General features: G+C 44.6%; 1 protein-coding gene across 1 annotated transcript in view; it reads left to right on the top strand.

Moving 5' to 3' along the window:
- The first annotated feature begins 1742 nt into the window (after positions 1-1742).
- Positions 1743-14919, top strand: part of LOC135507525 (histidine-rich glycoprotein-like) — a 49820-nt gene continuing 36643 nt past the window's right edge. The window contains exon 1 of the mRNA XM_064927032.1: positions 1743-1871. Coding sequence (XP_064783104.1) covers positions 1743-1871 — 129 coding nt within the window. The remainder of the gene's footprint in view (positions 1872-14919) is intronic.

The following is a 14919-nucleotide window of genomic DNA, read 5'->3' as shown; positions in this document are numbered from 1 at the left end:
ACCGGTCTCACTTGTGTGTAAACCATCCCAGTCCGGAATCACTACGGACAATATTGACCTACAACAAGTTGAAAGGATAGGGTGGTGGTGCTTTCCAGTGACTCAACACAACCTTGGATGTTCCCCATGTCATCAAATACAAACTCTGCTTTTTCCAACTGGCTGTGGACAGAGGAAGCCAACATTATGTCCATATTCTAGTCGGTAACAAACAGCGAGACTCTGTCTGGACCCAAGTGAGCTTTTCTAGGGGAATCTCTTGCCTTGATGCATCACAGATGTCTGGTTGGACTACTTCAAGGTGTTATTCACACAGAGCCATCTTAAATACACCCCGTAGTTCCTTCCTGCATTTCTGAGGCTTCCCTATTTGTGTTTGTCTGTCCTCGATTGATGGTCACAGGAGAAACATAAAATTGCTGCCAGGCTTTTTGAGATGGAAAAGCTTTTGCTCATCAATCAAGCAATGTTGCCAGTCATCTTTGAGATTTAAGCAAAGCTAATAAAACCAAACTTTACTTGTATAAGAAACAAAAATATGAATTGGAACAAAACTTTAAAGCTTTGGATGAATGACATGAAGACAGAAGTGAGGTTCTGGAAATTCCTCAAAATAGATTATGTTTTCGAAGAACAGCAGAGAAACAGTGAGAAAAATGGCAGTTTAGACATAACTGACACATATTCTTTGAAGCTAACTCTTTGCTAAAAACAAGTCTGAATCCGTCTTCAAATGATGTCATGTGAGTCGGTGCAATGTTTCATAGTTACTTCTCAGGACATTTCCCCAATGTTGAGGTCTCAAAGTTTGCTACAACACATACTGCATGTACACAAATGCCTTGTCAACTCTGCTGTCACGTTCTGACCTTAGTTCTTTTATTATGTCTTTGTTTTAGTATGGTCAGGGCGTGAGTTGGGTGGGTTGTCTATGTTCCTTTTTCCATGTTTTGGGATTTCTGTGTTTGGCCTGGTATGGTTCTCAATCAGAGGCAGCTGTTTATCGTTGTCCCTGATTGAGAACCATACTTAGGTAGCCTGGCTTCACTTGAGTTGTGGGTGATTATTTTCCGTGTCAGTGTTTGTTACCACACGGGACCGTTTCGTTTGTTTCCCTTTGTTATTTTGTATTTTTTTTGTAGTGTTCAGTTTGTCTTATTAAAATGGACATTTACCACGCTGCAAATTGGTCCGACCTTCTCTTACTCCTCATCAGAGGAAGACGACGAACGCATTATGCGTTAATAACCTGTGTGCAGTCGTAAACTTGTGTAGTCCAAAAAAAGGAGAGATGACATCACAGACATCATGTGAGTATTTATCCCAACATTGTTCCTCATTTTATGTTGGATTTCTCACAATTGCTCACATAATTTTGGTATTTTGATGTCGTCCCATGCCTCATCCTCAGAACATGTGCAGACCATCTGGCTGGAGTGTTTACGGACATATTCAATCTGTCCATAGCTCAGTCTGTTGTCCCCACTTGCTTCAAGATGTCCACCATTGTTTCTGTACCCAAGAAAGTGAAGGTAACTGAACTAAATGACTATCAACCCCGTTTTACTCACTTCTGTCATCATGAAGTGCTTTGAGAAACTAGTCAAGGATCATATCACCTCCACCTTACCTGACACCCTAGACCCACTACAATTTGCACATCGCCCCAACAGATGCACGGACGACTCAATCTTCATTGTTCTGCCCTATCCCACCTGGACAAGATAAATACTCATATAAGAATGTTGTTCATCAACTACAACTCAGCCTTCAACACCATAGTGTCCTCCAACTTCATCACTAAGCTCAGGGCCCTAGTTCTGAACCCCTCCTTGTGCAACTGGTTCCTGGGCCGACCCCAAGTGGGGAAGGTAAGCAACAACACATCTGCCAAGCTAATTATCAGCACGGGGGCCCCACAGGGGTGTGTGGTCAGCCCCCTCCTGTACTCCCTTTTCACCCATGACTGTGTGGCCACGCACGTCTCAAACTTAATCATCAAGTTAGCTGACGACACAACAGTGTCTGATTACCAACAACGATGAGACAGCCTACAGGGTGGAGGTGAGAGCCCTGGTAGAATGGTGCCAGGGTAATATCTTCTCCCTCAACATTAACAAAATAAAGGAGCTGAATGTGGACTACAGGAGGCAGAGAGAGCATCCACATCGACGGGGCGGCAGTGAAGAGGGTCATTAGCTTTAAGTTCCTTGGTGTGCACATCACTGACAATCTGAAATGGGTCCCTTCACAAAGACAGTGTGGTAAAGAAGGAGCAAGGGTTCGGGTCCCCCCAGAGGTCGGTCCCCCCACAGATTGCATATGTATACATCATAAGCCTTGAAATAAATGTTAAGAATAATTACAGAAAATTAGCTTTAAAACTGCAACAATAGCAGGAAATTAGCTCAGAAATTCTTGATCCTTTGCAAACTGTACTTTTTATTGTATATATTTGTTATTTTGTTGCATTATTTGAATTTAAAATGTACACAGGTATTTTATTTGTTTAAAATGTACATTTAGAGGAAAAAAAATAATTTTGGGATTTTTCCAAATACTTTCAATATTAATTTCCATGTGGGCTGGAAATGCTAAGGATCTCACTTTCAATCTCTCCAAAGTGTTTAAATGCTAAAAACAATCATGGATATTAACTGAAAAATGTTCTTATGTATTTTCTTCTGTGACATTAAATAATATTTTTCTTAAAACTTTGATTACTAAAATGTATTTATTATTTATTTTTATTTCACCTTTATTTAACCAGTTAGGCTAGTTGAGAACAAGTTGCAACTGCGACATGGCCAAGATTAAGCATAGCAATTTGACACATACAACAACACAGAGTTATACATGGAATAAACAAAAACATACAGCCAATAATACTGTCACGCCGTGACCTTAGTATTCTTTGTTTTCATTATTATTTTGGTTAGTTCAGGGTGTGACATGGGTGATGTATGTGTTTTTGATCCTGTCTAGGGGTTTTGTATGTCTATGGGTGTTACCTGGTCTAGGTGTTATGTATGTCTATGGTTGCCTGGATTGGTTCTCAATTAGAGGCAGCTGTTTATGGTTTAATAATGTGAATTGATGGGAAATTATGTAAAATATATCACTAGCCACTTTAAACAATGCTACCTAATATAATGTTTACATACCCTACATTATTCATCTCATATGTATACGTATATACTGTACTCTATATCATCTACTGCATCTTTATGTAATACATGTATCACTAGCCACTTTAACTATGCCGCTTTGTTTACATACTCATCTTGTTGGTTATTACTGCATTGTCGGAACTGGAAGCACAAGCATTTCGCTACACTCGCATTAACATCTGCTAACCATGTGTATGTGACAAATAAAATTTGATTTGATTTGATTTGTCTCTGATTGGGAACCATATTTAGGCAGCCATATTCTTTGGGTAATTCGTGGGTTATTGTCTATGTCTAGTTGCCTGTGTTTGCACTCAGTATATTATAGCGGCATGTTTGTGTTGTTATTTTGTATAGTTTGTTTAGTGGTCTTCGTCTTCATTAAAGTATCATGTATTCACATCACGCTGCGCCTTGGTCTCCTCCATATAACGAATGTGACAAATGCAGTAGAAAAAAGAAAACTAAAAGTCTATATACAGTGAGTGCAAATGAGGTATGATAAGGGAGTTAAGGCAATAAATAGGCCATGATGGCGAAGTAATTACAATACAGCAATTAAACACTGGAATGGTAGATGTGCAGAAGATGAATGTGCAAGTAGAGATACTGGGGTGCAAAGGAGCAAGATAAATAAATAAATACAGTATGGGGATGAGGTAGATAAAAGGGCTGTTTACAGATGGGCTATGTACAGGTGCAGTGATCTGTGAGCTGCTCTGACAACTGGTGCTTAAAGCTAGTGAGGAAGACATGAGTCTCCAGCTTCAGTGATTTTTGCAGTTCGTTCCAGTCATTGGCAGCAGAAAACTGGAAGGAAAGGCGAACAAAGGAGGAATTGGCTTTGGGGGTGACCAGTGAGGTAAACCTGCTGGAGCGCGTGCTACGAGTGAGTGCTGCTATGGTGATCAGGGAGCTGAGATAAGGTGGGACTTTACCTAACAGAATCGTGTAAATAACCTGTAACCTGATAACCTTTGGGTTTGGCGACGAGTATGAAGTGAGGGCCAACCAACGAGAGTGTACAGGTCGCAGTGGTGGGTAGTGTATGGCTTTGGTGACAAAACGGATGGCACTGTGATAGACTGCATTGTTGAGTAGAGTGTTGGTGTCAGGACCCGGTTTCGAACCTGGGTCTCCGGAGTAGTCACTTAACCAACTGAGCCACGAATAGACAGCAGAACCCAGAAGATGAGGCAGACACAGCAGTACTTAAGACGGTGTATTTAATAAAGAAAAAATCCTAAAATACAAAAAATGGCAAATCCAAAGGTGGTAGGAAAAACACAAAAAGACCTCAAAAGAAACTCACCAAAAATAAACAAAAACAAAAAACAGAATACCACAAGAACTTCACCCGGAATCGACAAGAGCACACAGAACACTAGGGCAGGGTGCTAACATACAAACACAGAGCACAGAACTGAGGGAAACAAAGGGTTTAAATACAATCAGGGAAAACGAGACACAGGTGCAAATAATAATGGGGATCAAGGGAAAAACATAGGGACAAAAAGCACAATGGGGACATCTACTGACCAAAACCCGGAACAACCCTGGCCAAATCCTGACAGAATCCCCCCTAGAACGGCTCCTGACGTTCCTACCAGCTCTCTCAGGGTGGAGGACCCTGAACTGACGAATGAGGTCAGGGTCCAGGATGTCTTTGGCAGGAACCCAGGAGCGCTCCTCAGGACCGTAGCCTTCCCAGTCCACCAGATACTGCCAGGACCGCTGCACCCGGTGGGAATCCAGTATCCGGTGGACGGTATAAGCCGGCTGGCCTCCAATGACACGAGGTGGAGGGGAGGTCTGTCTGCCGGGACAAGGGGAGAAAAAACAACAGGTTTTAACAATGACACATGAAATGTGGGATTAATCTTAAGGGATCTGGGTAAGTGTAGGCGATAAGAAACTGGGTTAACTCTCCTGGCAACCTTGAAGGGACCGATGTATTTTGGGACAGCTTGCGAGACTCCACCCGTAGAGGTAAGTCTCTTGTGGAAAGCCAGACTCTCTGGCCGGGGCGCAGGGTAGGCCCGGGACGGCGACGTCTGTTGGCTTGTTGTTGATACCTCTGTGAGGAACGCATCAGATTAAGACGGGTCTTCCTCCACATAAGCCGACAGCGTCTGACGAACCTCAAGGCTGAAGGCACTCTGACTTCTGCCTCCTGGTCCGGGAACAATGGAGGAGCATAGCCAAACTGACACTCGTGCGGGGACATACCAGTGGAGGAGGAGCGCAAGGTGTTGTGCGCGTATTCGGCCCAAACAATAAAGGATGACCATGTGGACGGGTTGTCACGAGTCATACATCGGAGGGTGGTTTCCAGCTCTTGATTCATCCTCTCTGTTTGGCCGTTGGACTCCGGATGGTACCCTGAAGATAGACTGGCAGAAGCCCCATGAGTTGGCAGAAGGCCTTCCAAAACCTTGAGGCGAACTGGGGACCTCTGTCAGAAACCACATCTTGAGGAATGCCGAAGACTCGGAACACATGATTAATTACCAACTCAGCCGTTTCCTTGGCAGAAGGTAACTTAGTCAGAGGGACGAACCTGGCCGCCTTTGAAAACCTGTCGATTATGACTAGGATAGTAGTATTGCCATGGGATGGAGGAAGTCCAGTAATAAAGTCCAATGAGATATGGGACCAGGGTCTGTGGGGAACAGGTAAAGGGTGAAGGAGTCCTTGAGGGCGGAGGTGAGAAGATTTGCCCTGGCAGCACACGGGGCAGGCATTGACGAAAGTGGCAACGTCTTCTCTTATGGTAGGCCACCAGAACTTACGCTGGATGAACTCCAAGGTGCGACCTACGCCCGGATGACAGGTGAGGCGAGAGGAGTGCCCCCACAGAAGGACCTGAGTCCTCACTGCCTTGGGGACAAACAACCGATTGGCAGGGCCTCCTTTAGGGTCCGGTTCGCTAGCTTTTCACGTCTCACGGTATCCTCAACTTGCCACGAGATCGGAGCCACAATCTTAGTGTCCGTGTCATCTCGAATGGCAGGAGCGTAGACTCGGGACAGGGCATCCGGTTTGAGATTCTTCGACCCGGGCCGATAGGTGAGGATAAACTGGAATCGATTGAAGAAAAGAGACCATCTAGCTTGTCTAGAGTTCAATCGCTTCGCCTGCTGGATATACTCCAGATTTTTGTGGTCCGTAAGCACTTGAAACGGGTGAGAAGCCCCCTCGAGCCAGTGTCTCCATTCCTTCAATGCCATCTTAACCGCTAGGAGTTCACGATCCCCCACATCGTAGTTCCTCTCAGTCGGGGTAAGCCGGTGTGAGAAGAAAGCGCACGGATGAAGCTTCTTGTCTTCACCCCTCTGAGACAGGTCAGCTCCAACACCAACCTCTGATGCGTCTACCTCCACCACAAATGGTTCATCCGTAGTCGGTAGTATCAGGATGGGAGCAGAGAGGACGCGCTGCTTGAGTCCTTGGAAGACCGTCTCAGCTTCTCTTCCCCACACAAACCTTGCATTGCCACCTTTGGTTAAAGCTGAGAGAGGAGCTGCCACCAAGCTGAAGTTCTTGATGAACTTGCGGTAAAAGTTTGTGAAGCCCAGGAAACGCTGAACATCCTTAACGGATTTGGGGGTGGGCCAATCCGCTACCGCCCCTACCTTCCTAGGGTCCATTTGGACTCGACCGGGTTCCACTACAAATCCCAGGAATTGTACTCGGGATGAATGGAATTCACATTTTCCGGCTTAACGTACAGATGGCTGTCCAGGAGGCGTTTGAGTACTTGTCTGACATGCTTAGTGTGTTCTTGAAGGGAGCTCGAAAAGATGAGGATGTCATCCAAGTAAACGAACACAAATATGTTAAGCATATCCCTAAGCACATCGTTTATGAGCACTTGGAACACCGCTGGGGCGTTGGTCAGGCCGAAGGGCATCACCAAGTATTCATAGTGACCAGTAGGCGTGTTGAAAGCGGTCTTCCACTCGTCACCAGGTCTGATCCGCACAAGATGGTATGCGTTCCGCAGGTCAAGCAGTGAAAACAACTGCTTCCTGGAGCAGCTCGAAGGCTGTGGCCATAAGGGGTAGCGGGTAACGGTTACGGACGGTTATGTCATTGAGTCCCCGATAGTCGATGCAAGGACGTAATCCACCATCTTTCTTGGCCACAAAGAAAAACCCTGCTCCCGCCGGGAGGTTGATGGACGCATGAGGCCTGCTTCCAGAGAGTCCTTGATGTAGGTATCCATAGCAGCTCGTTCGGGTGGAGATAGGGAAAAGATCCGACCCCTGGGGGAAAAGTGCCCGGAAACAGGTCGATGGGGCAATCGTAAGATCTATGGGGTGGTAGCATGGTGGCCCTCTGTTTGCTAAACACCAGTTTGAGGTCATGGTAACACTCGGGAACTCGGGTCAGGTCGATGGATTCTAAAGACTCGGGAGTAGAACTCGGGGAATTCTGGAAAATACAAGTAGCTTGGCACGTAGGACCCCACTGCTTGATAGTGCCCACAGACCAGTCGATGTGAGGGTTATGGCTGTGAAGCCAGGGGTATCCAAGGACGAGAGGGAACTCGGAACAGGAGATCAAATGAAAGTTCATCAATTCCTGGTGTTGTGAAACTGAAAGTCTCAAGGAGGTAGTGACATGAGTGACAAGTCCAGATCCCAAAGGGCTTCCATCCAATGTAGTAACCCTCATGGGTTCACTTAGAGGTTCAGAGGGAACGCCATTCTCCTTCGCCCAGACACCATCCATGAAGTTACCTGCGGCTCCAGAGTCTACCAAGGCTTGAAGGTGAAGCTTGTGGTTGTCCCAGGAGAGGGTGACTGGAATGAGCAGACGGGAGTTGGACGGATGGGAGGACGTTATGTTTCCCGTTAAGTTCCCCCGGTCTGTACGGGACAGAGCGTTTCCCTGGAGCCCGGGACACGTGGAACGGAAATGGCCCGGTTTGCCGCAATATAGACAGCGTCGCTCCCTCATCCGGCGGTCTCTCTCAGCCTGGGAGATGCGTCCAATCTGCATGGGTTCCGGTGGAGCCAGCGATGATAAAGGTGGGGACTCGGAGCTGGGACTGATAGGGGCTAGAGGTCTACGGTTGAGTTCTCTCTCTCTCAGACGCTGGTCAATGCGTGAGGCCAACTTGATCAGGGACTCGAGATTGTCCGGTGGTTCCCGAGTGGCCAGTTCATCTTGGATAGTGTCGGAAAGGCCTTTCAGAAAGCACACCGTGAGCGCCTCGTTGTTCCAACCACTCGCTGCTGCCACCGTGCGGAACTGGATGGCATAGTCCGTCACGCTGCGCCAACCTTGATGGAGAGTCAGGAGCTGTTTGGCTGAGTCAGAACCACTGCTTGGGCCTTGAAACACTCGTTTGAATTCCTCAGCAAAGGCAGAGTTGGCACAGCAGGAACTATGGGCATCCCACACAGCAGTAGCCCAGGCCAGGGCTTTTTCCGACAGCAGGGTAATGATATATGCGATCTTAGACCGGTCGGTGGGAAACGACGAGGGTTGCAGCTCAAAGGAGAGAGAACATTGAGTGATTTACAAGCACTTGGATCACCTGAGAACCGTTGGGGAGGTGGAAGACGAGGTTCAGCCAGGGGGTTAACTGCCATGGGTACGTGAACCTGAGGTACTGGGACGGAAACTGTTGCCGGGGTAAGTCGATCAGATATTTGCTTAATGGAAGTCAGCATCTCCGACAGAAGATGAGAATGTCTAGCCATTAAGGCCTCTTGCTGAACCAGGGCGGCTTCGTGGCGTTGGACAGTCTCCTGGTGGTGGGACAGCGTGGCAAAAAGGTCCTGGGAACTGGCTGCCTCTGGGTTCATTTTTGGCTCTGTGTTTCTGTCAGGACCCGGTTTCGAACCTGGGTCTCCGGAGTGAGAAACAGTCACTTAACCAACTGAGCCACGAATAGACAGCAGAACCCAGAAGATGAGGCAGACACAGCAGTACTTAAGACGGTGTATTTAATAAAGAAAAAATCCTAAAATACAAAAAATGGCAAATCCAAAAGGTGGTAGGAAAAACACAAAAAGACCTCAAAAGAAACTCACCAAAAATAAACAAAAACAAAAAACAGAATACCACAAGAACTTCACCCGGAATCGACAAGAGCACACAGAACACTAGGGCAGGGTGCTAACATACAAACACAGAGCACAGAACTGAGGGAAACAAAGGGTTTAAATACAATCAGGGTAAACGAGACACAGGTGCAAATAATAATGGGGATCAAGGGAAAACATAGGGACAAAAAGCACAATGGGGACATCTACTGACCAAAACCCGGAACAACCCTGGCCAAATCCTGACAGTTGGAGGCTATTTTATAGATGACATCGCCGAAGTCAAAGATCGGTAGGATGGTCAGTTTTACGAGGGTATGTTTGGCAGCATGAGTGAAGGATGCTTTGTTTTGCGATATAGGAAGCCGATTCTAGATTTAATTTTGGATTGGAGATGCTTAAAACCTCTTGAAACTCTGGGGGCGCAATTTCATTTTTGGATGAAAAACGTTCCCGTTTTAAACAAGATATTTTGTCACAAAAAGATGCTCGACTATGCATATAATTGATAGCTTTGGAAAGAAAACACTCTGAATTTTCCAGAACTGCAAAGATATTGTCTGTGGGTGCCCTAGAACGGGAGCTACAGGCAAAACCAAGATGAAACGGCAACCAGGAAATGAGCAGGATTTTTGAGGCTCTGTTTTCCATTGTCTCCTTATATGGCTGTGAATGCGAGAGGAATGAGCCTGCCCTATCTATCGTTTCCCCAAGGTGTCTGCAGCATTGTGACGTATTTGTAGGCATATCATTGGAAGATTGACTATAAGAGACTACATTTTCCAGGTGTCCGCCCGGTGTCCTCCGTCGAAATTGGTGCGTCATTTTCAGCTGCTGGTATTTTTCCATGCGATTCTGAGGGGAAAGCAGGCTTCCACGAACTGCATATCAATGAAGAGATATGTGAAAAAACACCTTGAGGATTGATTCTAAACAACGTTTGCCATGTTTCGGTCGATATTATGGAGTTAATTCGGAAAAAGTTTGACGTTTTGGTGACTGAATTTTCAGTTTGTTTCGGTAGCCAAATGTGACACAAAGATTCTTTCAGGAAAAACTGAACATTTGCTATGTAACTGAGAGTCTCCTCATTGAAAACATCCGAAGCTCTTCAAAGGTAAATGATTTTATTTATTTGGTTATCTGGTTTTTGTGAAAATGTTGTGTGCTAAATGCTACGCAAAATGCTAAGCTAGCTTGCAATACTCTTACACAAATGATTGATTTGCTATGGTTCAAAAGCATATTTTGAAAATCTGAGATGACAGTGTTGTTAAGAAAGGCTAAGCTTGAGAGCAGGCAGATTTTCATTTCATTTGCGATTTTCAGAAATCGTTAACGTTGCGTTATGCTAATGAGCCTGAGGCTTTATTCACGATCCCGGATACGGGATGGGGAGTATCAAGAGTTAATGTGAGTCTGGAAGAAGAGTTTGCAGTCTAACCAGACACCTAGGTATTTGTAGTTGTCCACATATTCTAAGTCAGAGCCGTCCAGAGTAGTGATGCTGGACGGGCGGGCAGGTGCGGGCAGTGATCGATTGAATAGCATGCATTTAGTTATACTTGCATTTAAGAGCAGTTGGACGCCACGGAAGGAGAGTTGTATGGCATTGAAGCTTGTCTGGAGGTTAGTTAACACAGTGTCCAAAGAGACGCCAGAAGTATACAGAATGATGTCGTCTGCGTAGAGGTGGATCAGAGAATCACCAGCAGCAAGAGCGACATCATTGATGTATACAGAGAAAAGAGTCGGCCTGAGAATTGAACCACGTGGCACCGCCATAGAGACTGCCAGATGTCCAGACAACAGGCCCTCCGATTTGACACACTGAACTCTATCAGAGAAGTAGTTGGTAAACCATGCGAGGCAATCATTTGAGAAACCAAGGCTGTCGAGTCTGCCAATAAGAATGCCGTGATGGACAGAGTCGAAAGCCTTGGCCAGGTCGATGAATACGGCTGCACAGTAATGTCTCTTATCGATGGCGGTTATGATGTCGTTTAGTACCTTGAGCGTGGCTGAGGTGCACCCATGACCAGCTCTGAAACCAGATTGCATAGCGGAGAAGGTACGGTGGGATTCGAAATGGTTGGTAATCTGTTTGTTAACTTGGCTTTCGAAGACCTTAGAAAGACACTGTAGGATTGATATAGGTCTGTAGCAGTTTGGGTCTAGAGTGTCACCCCTTTTGAAAAGGGGATGATCGCTGAGATCTTGATTGAAAACAGCAGATGTGTATTTGGAGGGCGAGTTATTTAGGATGATACTGTATCTATGAGGGTGCCCGTGTTTACAGATTTGGGGTTGTACCTGGTAGGTTCATCGATAATTTGTGTGAGATTGAGGGCATCAAGCTTAGATTGTAGGATGGCCGGGGTGTTATACTCTTGAAGGTAGGGGGCACTATTTTTACGTTTGGAAAAATAACGTTCCCAAAGTAAACGGCCTATTTCTCAGGATCAGATGCTAGAATGTGCATATAATTGACCGATTAGGATAGAAACCACTCTAAAGTTTCCAAAACTGTCAAAATATTGTCTGTGAGTATAACAGAAATGATATTGCAGGCGAAACCCTGAGGAAAATCAAATCAGGAAGTGCCTCTTATTTTGAAACCCTTCTGTTCCTATGCATGCCTATCCTCCATTTAAAGGGATATCAACCAGATTCATTTTTCTCTGGCTTCCCTAAGGTGTCAACAGTCTTTAGACATAGTTTCAGTGTTTTATTTTGAAAAATGAGTGTGAGTTTTTGCGCTACAGAGTAAAGCAGCCATTGTTCCTCCCGCTGTTATTGAAAGACCTACACGCTCGGTTGATATATTATCGAATATATATTTTAAAAACTACCCGAAGAATGATTATAAAAAACGTTTTACATGTTTCTGTGGACATTATGAAGACTATTTGGAATTTCCGTCTGCGTTGTCGTGATCGCTCTTTCCTGTGGATTTCTGAACATAACGCGACAAACAAACAGAGGTATTTATTTATTTATTTATTTATTTTTAATCCTTTTTCTCCCCAATTTCGTGTTATCCAATTGTTTAGTAGCTACTATCTTGTCTCATCGCTACAACTCCCGTACGGCCTCGGGAGAGACGATGGTTGAAAGTCAGTATCTAAAGACGGTTGACATCTAGTGGAAGCCGTAGGAAGTGCAACTTGACTCCATAGACACTGTGTATTCGGTAGGCCAAGCTTTGAAAAACTACAAACCTCAGATATCCCACTTCCTGGTTGGATTTTTCTCAGGTTTTCGCCTGCCATATTATTGTCACAGACATCATTCAAACAGTTTTAGAAACATCAGAGTGTTTTCTATCCAATACTAAAAATAACATGCATACATTAGCATCTGGGACAGAGTAGGAGGCAGTTTACTCTGGGCACGTTATTCATCCAAAAGTAAAAATGCTGCCCCCTATCCCAAAAAGGTTAAATAACACCTAATCCTTTCAACCTGTCGCAAGTGTGGTCAGTGTTGTGCTATAAAACAAAACAAAAGGTTGGAGATTTGTATTACATATTTGAATAATCTAATGTTAGAATTAAACAATCAAGGCCTTTGAATACTTGTTGCATAATAATTGTTCAAATGTATTACCTTTTATTGTGCCTGACAGAGTTTACATGTATTCAGTTAGTTGCATTTTATGAATGAAATATACAACAATTGGTTGTTCCTTTACATGGTGTGATAGCTGATACTCTGTTCTATCAAAATATACAGTATATTTCAATTGTTGTTAATAATAAGACAAAGTGAATGTAATATTTTTTGGAATATTCTCTGGTTTTTGGAGTACCACCTGCAGCTGCACACGGATGTTTATAAGAAACAAATCAAGAACGAAGAAAGTATCTGCAAATAAATGTTAGTCAAAAATATCATGATTATGGCTAAACAGCAGCCATCAGCTTTGCTAAGGTTTGTGTTAACATGGCTACCCTCCAACCTCCCAAACTTTATTAATTGATCTAGCATACCTTTGTGCCTACACCATCCATATATTTTTCCATCCATCCTTCCATATTATCCCTTTCTATCCATATCTATCCCTTTCTCCCTCCATCCCTTCCTTCACAATCAAGCATCAAAACTCCACCCAGAACACACTGCTTTGCAAATAAAACAGCATTTCCAGGATCCTCAGATTTGCTGGAAGGACCTATTGTGGCTTCTACTTGTAATGGACTAAAGTTACAATTCAAATAGAGAAAATGCATCAACAGTGCCATCAAAGTGGCTTCATTACTCTGTAGCATCCCCTGTGACTCACAGGTTGGTTTGACCACCACATTGATCTTGAAAGAGAAAAGGTACCAAGTCAGTTGCACAACTGAAATGTGTCTTCAACATTTAACCCAAGCCCTCTGAATCAGAGAGGTGCGGGTGGCTACCTTAATTAATCGACGTCCACGTCATCAGCGACAAAGCAGCAAATTCAAAAAGACAATCCAGGTACTGGAATAGAACCCCTCAAACGGAAGTGATTACAATTACAGCGACGCCAATGATTGCTGATCATTGCTGCCAATATGCAGATCCCAACACCCAACACCCAGATCCCAACACCCAACACCCAGATCCCAACACCCAGATCCCAACACCCAACACCCAGATCCCAACACCAGTATTTTACCCATTTCTCTACCCAATTTCATGATATCCAATTGGTAGTTACAGTCTTGTCCCATCGCTGCATCTCGTGAGAGGCGAAGGTCAAGAGCCGGCCAAGCCGCACTGCTTCTTGACTCAATGCTCGGTAAACCCGGAAGCCAATTGTGCACAGCCTCATGGGGTCTCCTTGTCGCAGCCGGCTGCGACACAGCCTGGGATCAAACCAGGATCAGTAATAACGCACCTAGCACTGCAATGCAGTGACTTAGACCATGTTTTGGGGGAACAAGTTGGAATGGACCCTGATTGGTGAAAATATTCAGATTTGTTTGTGTCTTCCAGGGCCCAAGACAGATACAAGTGTTGACTTTCTCTATCCTTAATGACATCATTTCATCTGACTTCTGAGACTACTGTTTAATGATTATTGCTGGTCAGAGATGAAGTTAGCTGAACTAATTATTCACAATGAGTCAAATTGAAATTATTGCTTTAGAACATGCTAAAAAGCAACTCAACTGCTGTGAAAATCACACAACAGAGTTGTCTGCCATCTTAGGGTGGAGGAGAGGATACAGTGGAATTTGAACACATTTCTGTAAAAAAATGACCATAGACCATTTTAGTGACAGTTTTACACTCTTAGAAAAAAAGGGTTTCACGTAGAAACCTCTGTGGAAATGGTTTTCACAAAAAATGGTTATACCTGGAACAAAAAGGGTTCTTTGAAGTGTTCTCCTATGGGGACAGCCAAAGAACAATTTTAGGTTCTATACACAGTAGCACCTTTTTTTCTTAGCGTGTACCACCAACTAAGTCATGATTTATCCATGACTAACATCCACATCATGTGCCAAGAGACTGAAGCAGGGGGATTAAACACGAGGGGCTGTGAGAGTGGAGCAGCCTGGGGTGAAAAGTCATCTGTGGCTCACCTTCTGAACTTCACGCTAAGCCTCCTAAATTGAATTGACAAGCTCCAGCTCTGTGACGTCTCTTCCACTGGCTGCTCTGTGACAGCCAACATGGGAGCCATCGTCTCAATCCCACTTCTTTACGACAAA

The sequence above is a fragment of the Oncorhynchus masou genome, chromosome 21 (genome assembly GCF_036934945.1).
Source record: "Oncorhynchus masou masou isolate Uvic2021 chromosome 21, UVic_Omas_1.1, whole genome shotgun sequence".
NCBI classification, from domain to species: domain Eukaryota; kingdom Metazoa; phylum Chordata; class Actinopteri; order Salmoniformes; family Salmonidae; genus Oncorhynchus; species Oncorhynchus masou.
The sequence above is the reverse complement of the archived record's forward strand: the minus strand, read 5'-3'. Positions and strand labels throughout refer to the sequence as shown.